Here is a 20,580-nt window from a genome sequence, read left to right on the forward strand (position 1 = left end):
ATCAAAGGGGGGCCAGCAGGTTTTGACAGTTCAAAAAATTAGCAATTTCTCTTTTTTTTCATGCATTGGTAATATATAAAAGCAAATAGTTTCCAAAAGTCGACGACAAAGATTAGCTACAGATGTCAGATTTTGAAATTTAGGATTGGTGGGTACATCAAGTTCATAGTGACGTAATTGACATCTCAAATTGGCTCTCTCTTGTTCTAAAAAATCAGCAGGAAAGAACTTTGAAGCTAGAGAGCACACTTTATCAATATTGAATGAACTGAATGAATCACTTGGATCCAAAGATGTACACAAAGTGAGAAGCTCTGTTGCTTGTTCACTGAATCTGCTATGATATATGGGGGTAATAAAAAATTTTGTTTTTATTGGGAGGGGCCATGGCCCCTGCCAGCACCCCCTCAGTTCCGCCACTGAATAAGCCTGTAAAGTACGGCCGTGTTTAGTTAGTGTGCCAAAATTTCTTTTGAAGTATACGGACACATATTTAAAGTATTAAACGTAGACTAATAACAAAATAAATTACAGATTACGCATGTAAACTGTGAGACGAATTTATTAAGCCTAATTAATTTATCATTAGCAAATATTTACTGTAGCATCACATTGTCAAATCATGGTGTAATTAGGCTTAAAAGATTTGTCTCTCAATGTACATACAAACTGTGCGATTGGTTTTTTCCGTCCAGATTTAATGCTTGATGCATGTGTCCAAACATTTGATATGACAGAATTTTTGAAAGTTTGAAGATAACTAAACACTGCCTACAATTGAAAAAAAATAAATCAACTAATTCAAATTTTGGTTGTGATTGATAAGTCGAAGAGTAAACGATGGGGCTGATTATCACAGCGGATTTTATCAAAGTTTAACAATCACAAGATATGAATGTCGCTTAAATTTTATTAGGGTGCCTACTTGTAGTTTTTTTACCGGAACTTCCGTACTAGGTTCCATTACTTTTTTTTTCTTTTTCCTTTTGGCTTTGATGTAGGTAGACGGGGTTATAAAAATCGTTAATATTAGTGAATGATCTAGTATCAAATAAAAGAGGTGAGGCTTAGAAACTAGCCCACCATCTTGTGGAGCTAACTGGAAAACCTCTTGGTGTTTCCTTGGGTACGGGGTTGTGTTTGCGAGGAAGGGAAAATAGAAGTGAGTTATTAATGCACGATTAATTATATAAATATTAATTTTTAAATTTAAAGAAATGAATTAATATAAACTTTAAATCAAATTTTTTAAAAAAACACACACACACACACCGCTAGGAAAGCGTACACAATACCACCAATGAGTCAGTTTTTCTCCCAATCCGCTGAACACAGCTATGCGAAGCAAACAGTCCACGGTTTCAAAATCTGGGGCACTATAAAAATTCCCCACCGCGAAACCACCACAGCCGCGTGGTCTCCGACTCCCCTCCCCTCCCCACGCCCACCGATCTGATCCACCTCGCCCCTCCCCTCCTCTCCTTGCCCGCCTCGGCCTCCGGGCTCCGGCGATGGCGGCGGGGAACGGCCGGAGGGAGGCGGCGCTGGGCGGCCTCGCGGCGCTCCCCGACGAGGTGCTCTGCGCCGTCGTCGACCTCCTCCCGCCCACCGACGTCGGCCGCCTCGCCTGCGTCAGCAGGTTCGCCGCCGTGGACTCTCTCTCTCTCTCTCTCCTTCTGCTGCTTTCCCCACCTCCTTTTATTTACCAGTAGTACTACTTTGTTTATGCTGGGTTTTCTTTCTCAGCCTCCCTTTTTTGTTAGTTTGCTGGAAATGCTGAGGTTGTGATGCTTCGGTATGTGATGAGTCATGATCGCTCTGGATGACTAGTAAAGTGTATCTGATTGCGAATTTTGTTTGATCGTGGTCAGTTATAAGAGTGGAAAATGAGCCAATTTGCACAAATTGTAGTTTAATCTATTTAATCAGTTGAACTGATTGAAGAGCTGAAGCCATGTTAAATTATTACACATTATATGTTTTACAATATGATGGTATATATGGTATGTGTGTTTGGGGAAAAGAATCAGAGAGGAAACATTTACGTTTCAGTGAGACTCTTGTGGATTTTTTTTAGGCATGGGCCATCCATGGAAAAAATGAATTTGCACTTTAAGTAATGTTTAAAACATGCGACTCATGGAAAAAAATGAATTTACATTTAAGTCTAAATTAGATGTCAGCAGTTTAGTTTTTGATTTCCGCATGCTTATTTTGGTTTTTCTTCTAGGCAGCACTGTCATGCCAAATGAATACACTACATGCTCTCTGTAATTGTGAGATGTAATAAAGTGGTTCATAGGGATAAGGAAATAAATGCTACACTATTAACTTCTTCCCTGACCTTGCTATGATTATTTGCTTTCTTATAGCATCTGCGCAGTTGCACTGCCTTGTTGTGCAATAGCTAATAGGATGTGACTGTGGCATTAACTTAAATTTCTTGACAGTGTCATGTACATACTTTGCAATGAGGAGCCTCTCTGGATGAGCAAGTGTCTTTCAGTTGGGGGTCTTCTTGTGTATAGAGGTTCTTGGAAGAAAACAGCATTGTCTAGGTATGTGCCAATTCTATATTGTGATGTTACTTTTAGCGCAGAGATATGTAGTTATGTTATGCTCAGTATCTTGGAAACCATTCGCATATAACTATGATGGTCACTAAAATGATTACATACTGTTTGCTTCGCCTTCCAGACTTAATCTTTGTTCAGAAAGTGATGAGATTTACCAGAAGCCTCGCCATTTTGATGGTAAGATACGTTTCCTTTTGTTAGCATTCATTTTGCTTATATAATCTGCTGCTTATACACTTAATTTCCTTCAGGGTTCAATTCCATGCACTTATACAGGAGATGGTACAGATGTTTTACTAATTTGAGTAGCTTTTCCTTTGATAATGGGCACGTTGAAAGGAAAGATGACCTTTCTCTGGACCAATTTCGCGCTCAGTATGATGGAAAATGTCCAGTAAGAACTGGTTAACCTTTTGTTTACTTCATATTGAACAACGTAGAATTTGTACACTCTTCTCTTTATTGTGTTTGTCTCCCTGAAAGCACTTTATTTATGTTGCACTGATAGGTTTTGCTTACTAAACTGGCTGAAACCTGGCCAGCAAGGACTAAATGGACAGCGCAGCAACTGACACATGATTATGGTGAAGTTCCCTTTAGGATATCTCAGAGAAGCCCTCAAAAGATAAAAATGAAACTAAAAGATTATGTTTCTTACATGGAACTCCAGCATGACGAAGATCCACTTTACATATTTGATGATAAGGTGATCATAACTTTAGTTTTGCTTGTGTTGTTGAAGTTTCAAAAAGAGAATCTTAGTTGACAAATCATTGCAGTTTGGAGAATCAGCACCTACACTATTGGAAGATTACAGTGTCCCTCATCTATTTCAAGAAGATTTCTTTGAAATCATGGATTACAACCAACGACCAGCTTTCAGATGGCTTATTATTGGACCAGAGAGATCAGGTGCTTCTTGGCATGTTGATCCAGGGTTGACCAGTGCCTGGAATACTCTTCTTTGTGGCCGAAAAAGGTTGGGATCATTATTTTTACATATAGTAGTTGTTACCCAACGGTGCTCCTGAGTCATTGGCGTGTTCTTATAACACTTTTACTATTTTTGCTTTTACAAAATTATCGTGGCAATATTTACACCTTGATATACTGATATTGATTTTATCATCAATCCTGCAACTTCTGTTTTGGATGGAAGAATGTAATGTATATGTTGGAGGCTCATCTGTAGATGATGAGGCATTCAGATGTGCACCAAACCCGATAGTATTTAAGGGTTCAAGTCGTAGACTGGCGTCCACTAATTTTACACTTTTAGGGGCACATTCAGTGGGAAGTGTGTGCACCTTTGGAGACCCTCAGTCAGTGGGTGCGTGTAGTGGACACAAGTGTGTGCTTGTAGTATGTGTTGAATGTGTGCACCCACGCCATGCTATCTTTCTTTAAAAAATGTTATAAAATTAAAATGAATAGTCCACTAACAGTGTCCATCTATTTCATAGGTGGGCAATGTACCCTCCTGGAAGAGTACCAGGTGGTGTCACAGTACATGTCAGTGATGAAGATGGTGATGTTGACATTGAAACTCCTACATCTTTGCAGGTGTTTTACTTACTACTGCCTTTGCTTTCCTTCAGACTTCTCTTGTTTCTCCATGTTACTCAAATTAATTGTTTGTCTTGCAGTGGTGGCTAGATATCTACCCAAATCTTGCTGAGCATGAGAAACCACTGGAATGCACACAATTACCAGGAGAGACCATATTTGTTCCTAGTGGGTGGTGGCATTGTGTTTTGAACCTTGACATGACAATTGCTGTCACGCAAAATTTTGTCAACCAATCAAATTTTAAGCATGTATGTTTGGACATGGCACCTGGTTACTGTCACAAAGGAGTTTGCCGTGCTGGCTTACTTGCTGCTCCAGACAAATCTATTAGAGATATTGAAAATCTTCCTAGTATAACGAGTAGATGGAACCACTCTGACATGGCCCGTAAGGAAAAAAGACTGAAAAGTTCAGAGCCTATAAGAACTTCAAATAATGCAAATCAGTGTTCTGCATTTGAGTTCTCAGATGTTCATGAAAACTTGGGGGACCAAGTTTTCTCGTATGATATAGATTTCTTATCCCAATTCCTTGAGAAAGAAAAGGATCACTATTCTTCTGTCTGGAGCCCTACTAATTCAATTGGCCAGAGAGAAGCAAGAGAATGGCTACGTAGGCTATGGGTTCTTAAACCTGAATTGAGAGAACTAATATGGAAGGTGAGCTTTGTTCTCACAATTATATGAAGTTTTATAGTCCTTGAATTTATGTGTATGCAAATGACATCTGATTGGTCCTGCAGGGTGCATGTCTAGCAATTAATGTAGACAAGTGGTATTCATGCTTAGAGGAAATAAGTGCATGCCATAGTTTACCACCACCTTCTGAAGATGAGAAGCTTCCTGTTGGCACAGGTAGCAACCCAGTAAGTGTACTCTTATGAGAATGGTTAAGTTTAAACTATCGATAAGCTATTGTGGCTTGTTAGCACTGCAAACCTTAAAGTAACCAAAGCACTGAGAATATTTATAGTATCATATTAATTATATATAATTAACTCCAGTAAGTCCATTTGCTACAGATATCACAACAGCGATGAATCCATAATTTCATATACATTTTATTTATATTTTTTAGGGGCAACCAAAGGAAAATGCGCTGCTTATATTGAAAGCATAAAGCAAGAAACAGAGTTCATTGGCCAAGCATACAAACACAGTAACAGACAACACAAACTACCAATTTAAATGCATTCGGTCCTTCTGTTTAGTGAAGCTAACTCAAGAAGATTTGTAGGTGGTACATAGTTGCTCTCTATGGTACCATGACATGTTATAGCTCATATGTTTGCCGGTCAATTTGGTAATTTATTTAACCTATACTCTGAACTTTTCAGGTCTTCATTGTTTCTGGCAATGTGATCAAAATTTATGCTGAAGGAGGGTTGGGTTATTCTATACATGGTTTGGGCACAGAGGTATTGCATTTCGTCCTAAAGCTTAGGAAGTTAGTACTCGTTGGATGCCACACTTCTGATTTTTTTTTTTCTGGCTGCAGCTTGAGTTCTATGATCTTCTGCGAAAACTTGGCTCGCCATTGATCAACCATGTCCCTGAGATCATTGCAAGTGGCTTTCTTGTGTACCTGGATGGTGTCTACAAGACAGTTCCATGGGATGGAAACGGAATACCAGATGTTCTAGCTAAATACTACTCTTTGGAGGTGTCTTATGCAAACGGCTCTTTTCCTCTTGGATTATGGAGCAAGCAACTGTTTGGATTGAGTAATTCAACTGATGCTCCAGACAGACCAATTTGTCCTTACATGGTTACCAGAAAATGCAAAGGGGATATTTTTGCTCGCATGTAAGTTTGTTTACTTGAGGGAAGTGTGGTTCTCCTAATTAATTTTAGAAATTGTACTTAAAACTTTTTAATTTTTTTCAGACGTGATAAATTGACCAAGACTGATGTTTTGAATCTTGCATCATCCTTGGGAGTTCAAATGCGAAATATTCATCAATTACCCCTTCCACATGTGGAACACATATCCAAATCTGGGAACGAAGATATCAAAGCAAAGGAAAATTCAATTTCTGATGTCACTCATGTTCCGCCTGAATGGAAACAAGTAGTTTCTACTCTAGACAGGAGAAAGAAAAGTATAAAGAAGCATCTAAGTAACTGGTAGGTGGAAATCTTTTGAAGCTGGTTTGTCGGTATATATTTGTAGTCACTAAAAATGATTTTTGTTTTGCTCTGTTTTTTATTTATCCAAAAAGTAATATTTTTTAATCATTGAGGAAAAGATTTTTTTCCCTCCGAAATAAATTGCATAGAATGTGAATACAAAGACATTATCAAACTATATAAAGGTTCAGTACAGGTTATGTTTAGATTGTGCCCTTGGAGTTCCGGAAACATTGTTCGAGGCTTGTCCAGGACTCCAGAATACAGTGGTAGTCGTGGATTAGATTACTAGTCCTATCTCTTTTCTCCTTATTTAACATAAGCAAAATCTAAGATGCAATGACTATGCATTTATTTGGAGTTGACTTGTTATATCCTGACAGGCAATCACTAGATGCAGTTCATAATGATACTATAACATTCTTTACGTATCTGTGTAGGGGTGGTTCAATTCCACAGGTTCTAATTGAGAAGGCTGAAGAATATCTCCCTGATGACATCCGCTTTCTTATCAAGTTTGTTAAGGTAAGTTTTGTGGGTTTGTTGTTATATGTATCCACTATCCACTATCAAACTTTGAGTGTAATGTTTTCTGATCAAATAATCAGGACGATGATGGTGATTCAGTCTATGTGGTACCTTCTTGGATACATTCAGATATAATGGATGATAACATTCTCATTGAGGGGACCACAGAACCAGGAACTTCCACTGATTGCATTGCCGTTGAAGATCTGAACAAAATGGATGCAATTCATATCATTGATTTCAGTGATCTGTCCATTGGTGAGCAGCCAGCTAACTTTGTTCACAATAACAAAGCTTGATTGCTCAGTTGTTTATATGCCTACTTTAAAAATAAAGTGATAGTGCATCACTAGTTGATTAAATTCAAGATAAAATAAATGTGATAGTGCATCACTAGTTGATTAAATTCAAGATAGGATAACCATGAAAGATTGTATGAATTATTGAATTGAGTTACCCTATCTCTGTTATTCACTGATTTCCTCGTGGAACAAGATCTACAATTGTGCAAATCTTGGTGAACTGGATGTGGAGGGTTTAGTTGTGATCTTTTGGTTTTGGGGATTTAGTTCAAAATTCAACACTCCGCCCACACAGATCCGAATAAGCCTTAAAATTTTAGCAAATTCTAATGAAGTCTGTGTTGATCTGTTATATTGATTTCTGTGTTGATCTGTTATATTGATTGTTATTTCATTTAACAGGGGATCCTCTATGTGACTTAATTCCACTGCACTTGGATGTATTCCGTGGTGATATTGATCTTCTCAGGCAGTTTTTACGAAGCTATCAGCTTCCTTTTCTGAGAGCAGAATCAAATAAAGATATATACAAGTCAATACAAAATTCTAAATTCAGCAGGGCATCGTATCGTGCGATGTATGTACCTCTCTCTCTCTGAAATAAGATAATCTCATTCTTCTTGTTTTATCCTTTTCCATTGCATCTTGAATTGGCAGTGTAGGTTACTGTTGGTTGATGGAAATTGTAACTGCTGGCAAAATCCGTCTTACTAGAGGCCTCTCAGAGTATCGGCTTGGTGCTTATCAAATTGCATGATATATATAACTACTAGTAGCTAACAAATAGATAATAATCCAGAGAAACAAACAGCTAGCAGCTTATTCTACGTCGGCTTATTATAATCCAGCTTATGGTAATCTAGTTCTATAATCTAGATTACAATAATCTTAAGCTGAAACAAACATGGCCCTAGTTAAGTAGCTAACTCGCATTTGCTAAAAAATTCATCCCTCATTCTTCTTCATGTGCATATAACTATAGCAGTGGCTCAAGCATAGATTTGGCTGAACTCACCCACTTCTCTGCAAGTTCTGTGTATCATTGCAGTAATCCATTTATAGCTGGTTTGTTGATGAACAAGGCACGAACACTTTGCAACCATTGCTGATTCTCTTGGTTTGTCACCTGACGGATGACGATGATACATTGAATTGTTGATCTCCTCTGTTTGCAGGTGCTACTGCATACTTCACGAGGACAACGTCCTGGGAGCCATATTTAGCCTGTGGAAGGAGCTGGGCACCGCGACGTCATGGGAAGATGTTGAACACTTGGTCTGGGGAGAGCTGAATCAATACCAGCAGTCATGCAGCGTGGGCGAAATTAACTGACGCGATAGAGTTTTCCATACTAAGATAAAGGCACAAGAAATTTGATTTGTAACCTGAAACTGTACCACAAAGTATACCATCGAAACAGTGTATTATGTTACACTAACACATGCTTGATATGCAATAACAACGCATCGAAAGGACAACTTCGTTCAGATGCAACATATTGGAACAAACATATGTTACACCCTGTTATTTTACATTAATACAAACTTGATACTCCATCCACCTAGAAAAGCTAACTTCTATCTATGAATCTAAGCATAGCATATGTTCAGATTTATAGTCAGGAGTTGGCATTTTTAGGACAGAGGGAATATGTAGTCAATGCATGAGAAGAACGACTTTGAAGCTCTCTGGCATTACTTCAGGTGCAACATACTGGAACAAACTTTGACCGGGGTTCACAATACTGATGCAGATAAAAACAGCACGCAAACCATATCATCAGATTTCATGAAATTCATCGATTAAAAGCCAAGTAAATGTAGTAAAAAAAAATCAAAAACTAGTTCGAATTTTCAGCTGTTGTTTTCAACCGGTCCGAAAACTGAACTGATTGCCCCCGGGATTGGATCGTAAACGCTAGTCGTGACTCCTGACTGGTGACACCGTTTTGTTTCACATTGCATCGAAGGAACTCGACTTTGAAGCGCTCTGGCGTTACAGATTTCCCTCAGATGCAACATCATATTGGAACAAACAACATTTGCAATATAAAACCTACGACCGGTAGCCAAGTTTTATAAAAAAGGATCTTACTACAAGTTGATTAGATATAATCCGAACAAGTCATGATATAGCTAATTTCAACTTCAAAAGTAAAGATATGACCAAATAAAGAACGTTGCCACACAGGATGAGAACTTGACGACAGTTCTTCAAAATTTGAGTTTTCACAGAAAATAGCACTAGAAATGCATAACAGGGATATAAAACAGTCAAGGAGAGATATTACGAGACATCAAATGACACAAAAACCAAGAAAATAGTAGGCACAAGTTATATCATCAGAATACATAGCAACTGCAAGTGCTCAAAAATTGTGACAAAGCATCATCTTGTCCACAGAAAACTGCACCAATTACCGAAGAAAAACTAGCAGTAGCATGTCTATCCATCACAACGACAAACACTTCCTCATCTATAATGTTTTAAGGTCTTATAGGGGTCTTATGCGGTGGTGGCAGCAGCCTTGGTGGCAGCAGAAAGCTTGGACCTCCTCTTTGCCAAGCTCTCACTCCTGCGTTCCCTCTGCTCCTTGAGCCTCTGGGCAAGCAGCTTCTGGTACTCGGCAGCCTCGGACTTCTTCTTGGCAATTCTTTGCTTCTTCTGGGCGATTCTCGCCCTCTTCCTCTGAAGAGTCAGGGGAGTGACAAGCCTCTGGATCTTAGGAGCCTTGCTAACCTTCTTGCCTGCAGGAAAAAAATAAATGGTTGGTAAATAGGTCAGCTCTACACTAACCATTAAATTGACTGCATATGCTAGGCTATGTCAAAAAATTACAGATTATATCTTAGCTTATTATCTTGATTAGGAGTGTGTTTTTTGTGTTGATTACACAAGCACCAGAGGCATACAATGCAGTCCACAACAAACATAATAGCAAAGCAACTCAAGGTTAATACCGAATGTTAGGAATGCTCACCGTTCTTGGTAGTGAAGGTTCTGCGGTAAGTGTTGACATACTTGCGGACATCATCATCCTTGGCAAGGTTAAACAGCTTCCTGATCTTAGATGCCCTCTTGGGTCCCCTCATCCTGGGCTTCTCAGTGTCAGTCAAGCCAGGAAGGTCATTATCACCCTTCTTTACAATCACCAAGTTGATAACAGAGAGATCTTGGCTGACAATGCAACCACGGACTGACTTCCTTCTGCGCTCACCATCACGCCTGCCATATCCACGGAAGCAGGGGGTACCTGTCAGTATAAAAATGGAACATTCACATTAGAACACCTGCCAGCAAAGCAAAATGAAACATAACCATTCAAATGTAAGCATCTTAAACATCTACCCCTGTGGAGGAGAAGGCGGACACGTCCAGAAGTAAGCACACCCTGCTTCATGGGGAAACCTTGCTTGTCACAGCCTCCCATGATCTTGAATACATAGCCCTTGAATTCCTGTACAAACAGACAAACTTAGTCATCCAACTCATTAAATAGCAAGACAGTTGAAGAATCATGGAGCAAATTGCCAAAGAAATTACTTCGCCAAGAGCATCACCACTGACTTCCTGGGAGATCCTCTTGTCATAAAATGCCCGGCTGCACAATTGATAGGAAAGCACTAATTACATACCATTACAACAGGAGAGCTTGAACAAATATATAACACACCAAACGGACAGATAACTATAATAGTTCTTCTTCCACATAACAACAATAACACCCACACTAACTGATACAGGATTACAAGATAAAACCTAAGCAAGAGAGAGCACTTTTTTCAGTATTACTATAAATGACCATAGATGTTTCAAACTACCTAAACACAGCTAAACCAAAATTACATTCTGATCTAGTGGATAAATTGATGCATTCTATGCTGCCAAAGATCCACCAAAACTAACATAACACTGATGAAACATGGCATTCCCTTCAAGCTTTACTGACTATTATACAATGCTTCTACTTTACAGGACTGAACACTCGACACAATGACCCATTCCACACTATCCTTTCCCAAAAAACTTCCAAACATATTTCCCTCGAATATTTCCGAAATCTGATTTAGCACCTACCAATTCTTCATCTTCCAGTAAGAGACTAAAAATAATCTACGAGCCGCACAAACACATAGACCTAAACATCACAACGCGATCATAGACCAGTTCATATTGGGACTAAAGCCGGAGCCCAACTTGCCAACAATAGTAACAAATTACACAACGAAGGACCGAGCGGACAAGCTAGATTAACACGATGCAAGAGATCTCCACGCATTTCAGAACAGATCAGCATCAAGAGAGAGAGAGGAGGAGCACTCACAGCTTCTGGTCGTCATCGATCTCGAGCTTCTTCTGGCACCCGGTGGTCGGGTTGGCGATGTTGAACTGCGCAAAACATCATCAGGGCGACCACAAAATCAGATCAAACCGCGCTACAAGAAACAACCAGCCGGACCGGATCGAGACGACCGCGTCGCCCGCGGGGAGGGGAGGAGGAGTGGGTACCTTCATGGCGGCGGCGGCGGCGGCGGCGCTAGGGCTAGGGTTCGCTCGGGGAGAGAGTGGGTGAGAAGGGGAGAAGCGGGCTTATATAGTGGACGCGTTGGGAGCTAGGGGTTTGTGAGGGAAGGCGAGGGTTGATCTCAGCCGTTGGAGGATTTGATGGACCGTCGGATTGGATTTCCGGGTCTTGGGCTTTTGGGTCCGGCCGCGTGTGCGGTCGCTCGGTGATTTTCTAGTCAAACTTCGTACAAAAAATATAGAGATTTGGAATATTTCAATTCTATAGAAAAAATTGGTATGAAAGTTTTTTAAACAAATGATTGAATCCTATCATATCCTTTAAAATTCTTATAAAATGGGTAATTCTATATAGATTTTAGAGGAAAGTTAGTAAGAAGTCCAACCTCTTAATAGAACATGTTTGAGTCTATTTTTCTTATTCGATTTTTGTTTTTTTCCTGCAATCAAATCAAATGGTTGTTTCTGTGTTTTTTCTTTTTAGTGTAATTCTCTGTTTTATACTTATATTTTAGAATCATATCTTTTTTCTATTACTTTGTTTTCCCATTCGTTCGATGGGACCCTAGACTTTACAAAACCATACTTTTACACAAAGAAAATTGAAAACATAACTAAAAATGGTTTTGTGAACAAATTGAAATATTTGGTTTTGCATCACATAGGCAAAAATCTTTGGTCTATAAGGAAACTATGCCTTGGTTAAAAAAGAACTTGGCAAGATTCTACTGGGGCTTAAATCTTGATGCTCGTAGTTTTTAACCATTGGTGTTTTTATTTCCTTATGATCGATCTAATCTTTGGAGATAGTACATGCCATTTTAAAGCATTAAGGGATTTCACAGTGACCTGAGGTGTCGTTCAGCCTCAGCGTTCCACCTCAAAGATTCCACGCCACGTTGGTTTCTCCCGTTAGCAAGTGAGGAACGCGGAGCTAAAGTAGGAAACTCGTTCCTCAGCAAAAGAAAAGGTTGTCAGAGAACTCGTGGGGAAAATGATTCATGGTGGGGCCGGCCTAGAAAAAAAATGATGATGGGTCTATACAACAGCTACGCGCACGGTGAGAATGGAAGGCTCGTCCGTGTTTTGCCTATGTGGAGGCTTTGGCTCCTTATCCCCGAGCGGACGCACTGCTACTGCCCTAAGTGGGAAAACACATACCCACGCTACTCCATGTGAGGCTATGTCTCTAATTAAATACAAATCAGTATAAGAGTATACTGGCTATGGATTAATATCACTTATAGTTAGACTAGGCACTACAAGATAAGAACTGCATGTGATCTTGGCCATCCATTTTTTATACGGAGGGTCCTGATTTAAAGCTACAGCAACGGAGCTACGTTGAACACTTAGTGCTTTATTTGGTTGGAAAGTGTTTTTGGATGATCTAATCGTTATATTTACATCGAATGGTGCTAGTGTGACTGCTTAAGTTGTAGTCACGCTAGGGACTGCAAGTGAACCAAATTCACTTGCTTTGTGTGGCCAACTTGTATACTTTTAAAGACAGTAACATATCCATATATAATCTCTAGTATGTGGGATGGGCTAACCCCTTTTTTTTAGAAAACACCCAGCCAACATTGGTTTTCATGTATAAATCTATAATAATTAGATAAATGACTGCACTTAAATACAAATAAGCAGTAATAATAATTAATCCAACATTGTTAAATTCATAGCTTCCTCACTAAAAAAGATCAGGGATGAGTTGCTCTATAGGATTTACTATTAATTTTTCAGAAACACGCAGTAATGAGGATAACAATGTGATCAGGTCCGAACCCTCGATGAACAATGCACGCCGGTTCATGCGCTTTGTGGCCAGGAAACTGGGAAAACCACGCTTGTAACTTGGAAGAGAAGAAGAGACCTAATTAACCTAGTTGGTGTCAGAGTGTGATCGATCGACTCCTCATGATTAAGCTCGATCTCTCTTTAGATTAGCCGCCGCATGCACGTTGTACTAATCACACGCGCATCCCTCGCCGTACGTGCCCTAGATAGCGGGGGCGGCGCGTCGAGGCGCGTGGCATATATGGATCGCAAGAAGAGGAGGATGGCGGCGGCGGCGGCGCCGGCGAGATTCGACGGAATGTCGAGCAAGCAGCTGGTGAGGCTGTGGGAAGAGGTCATCGACCGCGACGTCGTGGCGGCGCGGGAGGTTTTCTTTCGGGCGCTCCTGCGGGACGCCGCGGCGGAGTACAACAAGCAGGAGGCGGCGGCGGCGGCGGCTCGCGGCGCCGCCGGGGAGGAGGAAGGCCAAGATCGAGGCTACCAGCGCGAGCGATTCTTGCTCAGGCCGTGTTCCACTTCCACGCCCCGGGAAGCCTCGCCGCCGCTGCCGCCGCCGCCGGAGCCGCCCATGGTGGTGCTGTGCCTCCGCGCGGCGCCGCCGCGGCCGCCGCCTCCGACGCCGCACCTGGCTGTAGGCGGGCAGAAGAGGGATGCGCTCTGCCGGCTGGACGCCACGGCCGAGCACAAGCAGGACGAGGTGGTGGCCCGCCCCGCCGCCGCAGCAGGGGCGGACGGCGGCGGCGCCGGCGAAGATCGAGGGCACCCGCCGCCGCGTGAGCGGCTCTCTTCCGCGCCCTGCCGGGAAGCCTCGCCGCCGTTGGAGCCCACACCTACTGCTCCCATGGTGGTGCTGTGCCTGCGCGCGGCGACGGCGCCGCCGCTGCAAGCATCACGCCGGCGTGGTGCATCAGATCATGCTTGATAGCACGCAAGAACGATGGCCGGTGTGTCATCCGGGAGAAGAAAATAGTCATGTGTAGATTTGTTCTTTGTTCCCCCCCTAATTTGTTTCTTCAATTCTTTTTAGCACATGTTCATGCATGTTGTAAAAAGGAGTATACAATGGACATGTGACAAATGTGTTGTTTTCAATCTTTTGATTATATACTATCATTACAATATGATAAGAAATACGATGATTAGAATCACCTTGTAAAACTTGCTGCATGCTCCCTTAAAGCGGATCCTGCACGAGGGCTTCGGGGTCTCAAACCCCACGAATCCCTCGCTAACCATTTTCTATTTCTTTCTGAATCCACTTCCTTTGCTCCCACAAAGACTTTATTTTGGGCTTCCTCATTTATGCCACATATACTTTATTTCTAAAGCAATTAATATATTGGAGTTTGAGAAAACAGTGAATAAATGATAAATATATAGGAGTTTGAAAAGTAGAGGTTTTGAGTTTGAAAAGGTAGAGTAGTTTTAATCTTTCGGCTTTGTATTGATATGTGTGAGTTTTTTTTATGTACGAGTATGTGTGAGATTGGAAAGAAAAACAGTTTTTCTATATGGAGGTAGTAGAGTAGTAGTATATATAAGCACATTCCTATTTAGACAGTAAACATGTATTACCTCTATCTTAAAATATAACTATTTTTAACTATTAATCTGAATTCTCTTAAAATATAACAATTTTTAAATATAAATCCGAATTCCATCTCAAAATATAATAGCTTTGAACTATAAATCTGAATAAACACTTGTCGATTCATAACTAAGAATGTTCATATTTTTTTTGACTGGAGAATATTCATATCTTGAGAGGAAAGAAGTATTTAATACCATATATGCGATATATTATCCGATAACACATGAACCCAAAGTATTGTATTATTACTTACACATATAAGTGCATTCCCTATATGTAAATGTGCACTCGATATATGTCCATACTCTGCGGTGCAAAGATGATAGTAAAACAGAATCTGCTCCAGGCTGGTTGTCAATTGCGAGAGACGATAGTAATTTGCATAAAGAAGAAATGATCATACAACTAAAATTCAGAATCAGCAGCACAAAAGCACTCTGCCAAGAATATAACTAAGCATGCAATTAAATTCATCTTATTTATCCACAGCGATGGCAATCTCTTGGTCACAAAGCATATGTGATCCCAGAAGTAAAAACGAGGCATGAATGACAGCAACACATCAGCCACAAAGAAAGCTCGCTGCCCCGCTACTTCAGTCTTCATCCAGCTGATGATCGATCGATCGAATTTGGCATCTATCGATCACAAGGCGCACACGAAGTCCCCGCTGTTCTCGATGTCAATGTCGTCGATATCGTCGATGTCGTCGAGATCCATGCTCCCCAGGCAGGCGACCTGCCCGGCGCCGGCGAGCTTCATGGCGTCGCCCGGTTTCCGGGCCTCCTGGATGATCGCCATGACCTCCTCCAGGCTCTGCGACGGCGTGTTCATGTCCGCCAGCTGCATGCTCCTCTGGTACTCGTCGGTCATCTCGATGGGCAGGTTCTTCAGGAACCATGGGTGGTTCTTGATCTCTGGGATAGTTATCCTCTACAAAGAGAAATGCATGCAATTTACGAATGTTTGTCGGTTGACACCATGTTGGAAAGCCAATGCAGATTGATCACTAAGCTACTAGGTGAAATGGTGAATTATTTCATGACGAGGAGTCACCTGCTCAGGATTTCCAACGAAAATTCGGGACAGGAGATGTCTGCAGTCCGCTGAAACTCGAACGTAGTCTGGAATTGAATACTGTACACTGACTATCCTCTGCAAAAGAGGTCAATAGGCTACATGATCAGACTGACTAGAATTGAGACAGATTTTGAATTAACAGGAGTGGGGGCTATGGGCAATGGCCGGATTTACTCACAGTGATCGTCTTGCGGAAGTTCCTTGGGTCATCAGGGTCCTCAAAAGGATACGCACCAACAAGCATCACATAGAGTGTTACCCCACATGACCAAACATCAGCTACCTAAGATTCGAAGTAATTATGTTTCAACAGTCCAGTCATGGAAATTAAGACTATTTGGTAGGATCATAGAGAGACTCATCCCAAATCATGCGAACAAAATTACCTTTCCATCGTATTCCTTTCTAGAGAGGACCTCTGGAGCAATGTAAGCCGGTGTGCCAACAGTTGATTTCGGTTGAGAGTGCAGGACAGAAGACTGAAAATTAAAAAAGAAAGGCCCAAAGGGAGGGGTGGCCAGGTGGGTACTAATTTTAGGCAACAGAAAACATGAATGTCAGAGGATAGTATCTGCATAAATCATACCTTGGAGTAACCAAAATCACAAATCTTAAGCCGAGGTGCGACACTGCCATCCAAGAGAGTATTTTCGAGTTTCAAATCTCTATGGCATACTTGCTGCAAGCAGAAAAAGATAAGGACAAATGTGGGCAATAGTCTACAAAAGAGTTGATATTTTTAAGTCAACTAGACATCATGTACCATAGAATGACAATAGCTCACTCCAGAAATCAGCTGTTGGAAGAAGAACCTTGCCTGATGAGGATAATGAATAATTTGTCAATGCAATGACATAAATCTGCATAAGAGTCCCAAAGATTGTGGAGAATATTCTCTACCTCATCCTCACTGAATCTCCCTGCGTTGCAAATCCTTTCAAATAGCTCACCACCAGCAGCATATTCCATAACTATTGCCAAATGTGTGGGAGTTAGCACGACCTGAAAACTAAGGACTACTTTAATTTTCCAACTCTCAATACAAGTTTGAATGTTAAACCTCGTCAAACAGTCAAATACATGTGTTCAGCGATGAATGCAGAGAAAGAACTGCGGAAAGTGCTTGCAATATTCACAAGGATAGCTTTATTCTAAAAACCCTGTTCAACAGATCTTGGAAGAAAAAATGACGAAAGAACCTAAAATAGCCCTGAAAATTTTAGCACCTAATTTAAGACTTTCTAGGTCTGTTTTGGGCCTTGGGCCAACTTGTTGTATTCAACTCTCTTCTCTAATGGAATGCCATGCAAAGCTTTTGCGTGCTCCCCACAAAAGAATTTTTTATAACAACGTCGATACAGTAAAAGGCAGCATAAAAGGACACATACGCATTGTCAATCTAAATAAGAATCAACTTCCCTGAGTTACACAGAACACAGACAGCAGTAAGACAGAGTTAACCTGAAAAACATGACTCAACAATTAATGCCAGACACTAGTACATTTAGTTCCCTGAAAATAGCAGATTAGCAACTTTTGCTTTCATGCACTTCTCCTTTTCTTTTGTAAATAACTTGTTTTTATAATAATAACTCCTAATTTTTGTTATTTTAGAAATAACTACTATTTTCATTTGTGCAGAGTGTAAAAAAACTGCCCTGATTTTTTTCCTTCAAAAAGGAATCTATGCAATTAGGCAATTAGCCTACTAGTCTGCCCGTGGAAAAAACAAAGTACAAGGTTCATGCAAATCATACACACTAAAGTGAGCAGCATATTCGAAGTTAAAGAGAACTCAAAACAGAAAAAGAACAAAACAGGGGTGAAAACAGTGACATTCAAGGGATAAAAGTCACCATCAAAAGAGTCCTCCTAAATGTGCAACTAAACTTTCACGTTACGTATTCCATCTGTCGTCCTATAAACATAGAGGCGTGGAAGAATACAGATAACTATCGCTTTCTATCAGTAGAAAAAAAAATTCCCGAAAAGAGCAGAAACAATCATAACACTCAATTCAACTAGAGATTATATTACACATTACTTCCCTACAGGCCCAAGAGATTACCTCCTTGAACCGGATTATGTTTGGATGCTTCAGTGATCGGTGGTTCATAATCTCCCTTTGAACATGTTCATCAATCTACACAACGATAAAAAAATAAGTGGTTAACCAATGAAACAAAGACGCTCAATGATGGATACCAAAGGCCCTTATTAGAGTACCATTTTTTTTTTACAGAGAGATTAATATTACAAACAAAAACAGCTCGAACAGAACAAAAAATACAACAAAAATATCATCAGCCCGAAATAGTAATGGACAGCACCTCGACAGTAAACGAGGAAGAAGAACAAGAAACGGACAGCATAGCACACAGTAACAGTAGAGCAATTAATGAACTAATAAATGACGAGTGACATGTATGAAAGGCTAGCGAAAACGCTAGAAACATCCACCAAATGCCAAAGTGAGCTTAGAAAAGGCCATCAAAAGCAGCTACAAATTTGAATATAAAAGACAGCAAGCTACATAAGTAATAAAATTGATTGAAACTTATGTCATCATAGCCAGTGCTTCACGCCAAAAAAATAAAAATAAAAAATCACTATGCGTAGAACAGTTTGGCTCTGCTAGCTTCCTTGAGGCAAATGTCACCGATAAGAGTTCGTCACGTGTTAGAGAGTCAGGGACCAAATATAGTCAAAGGGATTGACCAATTTTCTTGGGTTCCTTTTGGCCTAACAAAAGGTACCAGCATTTTGGGATATATTCCTTCTCTAGAAGCAAATTAGTTACAACTAAAAGTAATCTAGAAAGAAATGCGCAAGCTTCAACCAATCAACTGCACTAAAAAGATGGGGGAACAAATGTAAAATCCTACTGCAAAACTAACGCTAACCGATTCTCCCGGATGCTGAAAATTCGGCTATTTTTGCAGGACTCCAAATGTGAAGGAAACATTTCAAGCAGCGTTGCACTAGCAATTCAGACAAGCCCCGGCCGAACGGAGCAAACATCTCACAGCCAGCACAGATCGCACAGTTGATGTGCATACCATAACAAAAAGAAAGAAAGAAAGAAAGAAAAAAGTTTGGAGGGTGAAGCTTTCATTTTACCTTGAGTCCCCTCTCGATGAACTTGACGGCGAAGAGGTGGTTGGTGGCGACGTCGCGGACGAGCTTGGCCACCCCGAAGTTCCCGGACCCGATGTCCCTCATCACCTCGTACCGCTCCATATCCCCTCAACGACCTCGCTCCGCCGGTCCGCCCCCTCCGTTAATCTCTTGGCTGCTCGTGGCAACTCGCTCACACGCAGCCAGCTCGATCGATCTCTCGCCCGCCAAGAAGAAGGAGCTGGATGGGACGGGAGGCGGTGCACGAGGGAGGGGAGGGATTCTGGGGCGCTCGTGATGGGGATTGGGATGAGCGAGAGGTGGTGGTGGTGATCGAGCAGGGGAGGTTGGGAGGAGGGAGACGTTTCCTTTGTATAGGCGGCGGCAGTCGAGCGAGTCCCGACCATGTGTCGCCGTGGGTGCCGTCCGAGGGGTCGCCGTCGACCTCATCGTCGATTTATTATTAAATTATGCATAGTACTACCGTGGAGACGGGAAACGCGCCGCAAGGGGATGACACGTCGTCCGTACTACGTAAACTTAGGCTATGTATAGGTTGAGGGTGTAAAGTTTTGTGTGTTATATCGGATATACGGATACATATTTGATGTATTAAACGTAGCTTAATAACAAACTAAATTATAGAATGTTTAATACATCAAATATGTATTAAACCTAACAAGGCCTAAGGGTCTGTTTAGATCCTTAACAAAATTTTACACTGTCATATCGAATGTTTGGACACATGCATAGAGCATTAAATATAATCAAAAAAAATTAATTATTGCGTGTAAATTGTGAGACGAATCTTTTAAGCCTAATTGCGCCATGATTTGACAATGTTGTGCTACAGTAAACATTTGCTAATGATAGATTAATTAGCCTTAATTAATTCGTCTCACAATTTACACGCAATCTGTATTTAGTTAACTTTTTCGTTTATATTTAATGCTCCATACATGTGTCCAAACATTCGATTTGACAGTGTAAAATTTTGTTAGGGGATCTAAACAGACCCTTAGGCCTTGTTAGGTTTGGAGGGGATTGAGGGGGAATAATTCCACACCACAATAGGTGTGGAATAAATCCCCTTCAATCCATCCCTCATGGGGATTAACCGAACAAGGCCTTATGGGGTGTTTAGATCCGGGGTGCAAAGTTTTAACTATCGGATGTTGTATGGGGTGCTTGGGTGTTAATAAAAAACTAACTACAGAATCTGTCAGTAAAGCATGAGACGAATTTATTAAGCCTAATTAATCTATCATTAATAAAATATTTACTGTAGCAACACACTGTCAAATCATGGAGCAATTAAGCTTAAAAGATTCATCTCGCAAATTAGTCGCAATATGTATAATTAG

At 40.8% G+C, this 20,580-nt stretch overlaps 3 protein-coding genes across 3 annotated transcripts; 1 reads left to right on the forward strand and 2 right to left on the reverse strand.

The window, feature by feature from the left end:
- Positions 1 to 1,401: 1,401 nt before the first annotated feature.
- LOC127766550 (lysine-specific demethylase JMJ21) lies at positions 1,402 to 8,790 on the forward strand. Its single transcript, XM_052291621.1, has 16 exons — positions 1,402 to 1,639; positions 2,451 to 2,558; positions 2,698 to 2,753; positions 2,828 to 2,970; positions 3,085 to 3,282; positions 3,356 to 3,555; positions 4,040 to 4,139; positions 4,223 to 4,804; positions 4,888 to 5,010; positions 5,482 to 5,562; positions 5,643 to 5,950; positions 6,032 to 6,271; positions 6,715 to 6,799; positions 6,883 to 7,060; positions 7,507 to 7,681; positions 8,280 to 8,790. The coding sequence occupies exons 1-16, from the start codon at positions 1,512 to 1,514 to the stop codon at positions 8,434 to 8,436; spliced, it is 2,862 nt and encodes a 953-aa protein (XP_052147581.1). The 5' UTR covers positions 1,402 to 1,511; the 3' UTR covers positions 8,437 to 8,790.
- A 615-nt stretch (positions 8,791 to 9,405) lies between these two features.
- On the reverse strand, positions 9,406 to 11,699 carry LOC127766551 (40S ribosomal protein S6-like). Its single transcript, XM_052291622.1, has 6 exons — positions 11,614 to 11,699; positions 11,429 to 11,493; positions 10,648 to 10,705; positions 10,453 to 10,561; positions 10,085 to 10,357; positions 9,406 to 9,851 (listed from the first exon to the last, which is right to left on the reverse strand). Exons 1-6 carry the CDS (start codon positions 11,617 to 11,619, stop codon positions 9,610 to 9,612), a joined length of 753 nt encoding a protein of 250 aa, XP_052147582.1. The 5' UTR covers positions 11,620 to 11,699; the 3' UTR covers positions 9,406 to 9,609.
- A 3,671-nt stretch (positions 11,700 to 15,370) lies between these two features.
- LOC127767540 (serine/threonine-protein kinase SAPK1) lies at positions 15,371 to 19,633 on the reverse strand. Its single transcript, XM_052292908.1, has 9 exons — positions 19,220 to 19,633; positions 18,168 to 18,242; positions 17,000 to 17,101; positions 16,863 to 16,916; positions 16,686 to 16,778; positions 16,486 to 16,578; positions 16,278 to 16,382; positions 16,076 to 16,174; positions 15,371 to 15,952 (listed from the first exon to the last, which is right to left on the reverse strand). The coding sequence occupies exons 1-9, from the start codon at positions 19,337 to 19,339 to the stop codon at positions 15,665 to 15,667; spliced, it is 1,029 nt and encodes a 342-aa protein (XP_052148868.1). The 5' UTR covers positions 19,340 to 19,633; the 3' UTR covers positions 15,371 to 15,664.
- Between the last annotated feature and the right edge of the window lie 947 nt (positions 19,634 to 20,580).

This window comes from Oryza glaberrima, chromosome 3, assembly GCF_000147395.1.
Source record: "Oryza glaberrima chromosome 3, OglaRS2, whole genome shotgun sequence".
Lineage (NCBI taxonomy): Eukaryota > Viridiplantae > Streptophyta > Magnoliopsida > Poales > Poaceae > Oryza > Oryza glaberrima.

Bases quoted from the DNA above. Each gene is read 5' to 3' on its own strand.
- LOC127766550 (XM_052291621.1), top strand. From the start codon at position 1,512: ATGGCGGCGGGGAACGGCCGGAGGGAGGCGGCGCTGGGCGGCCTCGCG. The intron at 7,061-7,506 runs GTGAGCAGCCAG...TTCATTTAACAG, and splicing joins TTTCAGTGATCTGTCCATTG to GGGATCCTCTATGTGACTTA. The intron at 7,682-8,279 runs GTATGTACCTCT...CTCTGTTTGCAG, and splicing joins AGGGCATCGTATCGTGCGAT to GTGCTACTGCATACTTCACG.
- LOC127766551 (XM_052291622.1), bottom strand. The intron at 10,706-11,428 runs GTGAGTGCTCCT...TCAATTGTGCAG, and splicing joins ATCGATGACGACCAGAAGCT to CCGGGCATTTTATGACAAGA. The intron at 9,852-10,084 runs GTGAGCATTCCT...TTTTTCCTGCAG, and splicing joins AACCTTCACTACCAAGAACG to GCAAGAAGGTTAGCAAGGCT.
- LOC127767540 (XM_052292908.1), bottom strand. From the start codon at position 19,339: ATGGAGCGGTACGAGGTGATGAGGGACATCGGGTCCGGGAACTTCGGG. The intron at 18,243-19,219 runs GTAAAATGAAAG...ATCGTTGTGTAG, and splicing joins TCATCGAGAGGGGACTCAAG to ATTGATGAACATGTTCAAAG. The intron at 16,579-16,685 runs GTATGATTTATG...TTTAATTTTCAG, and splicing joins GTGATTTTGGTTACTCCAAG to TCTTCTGTCCTGCACTCTCA.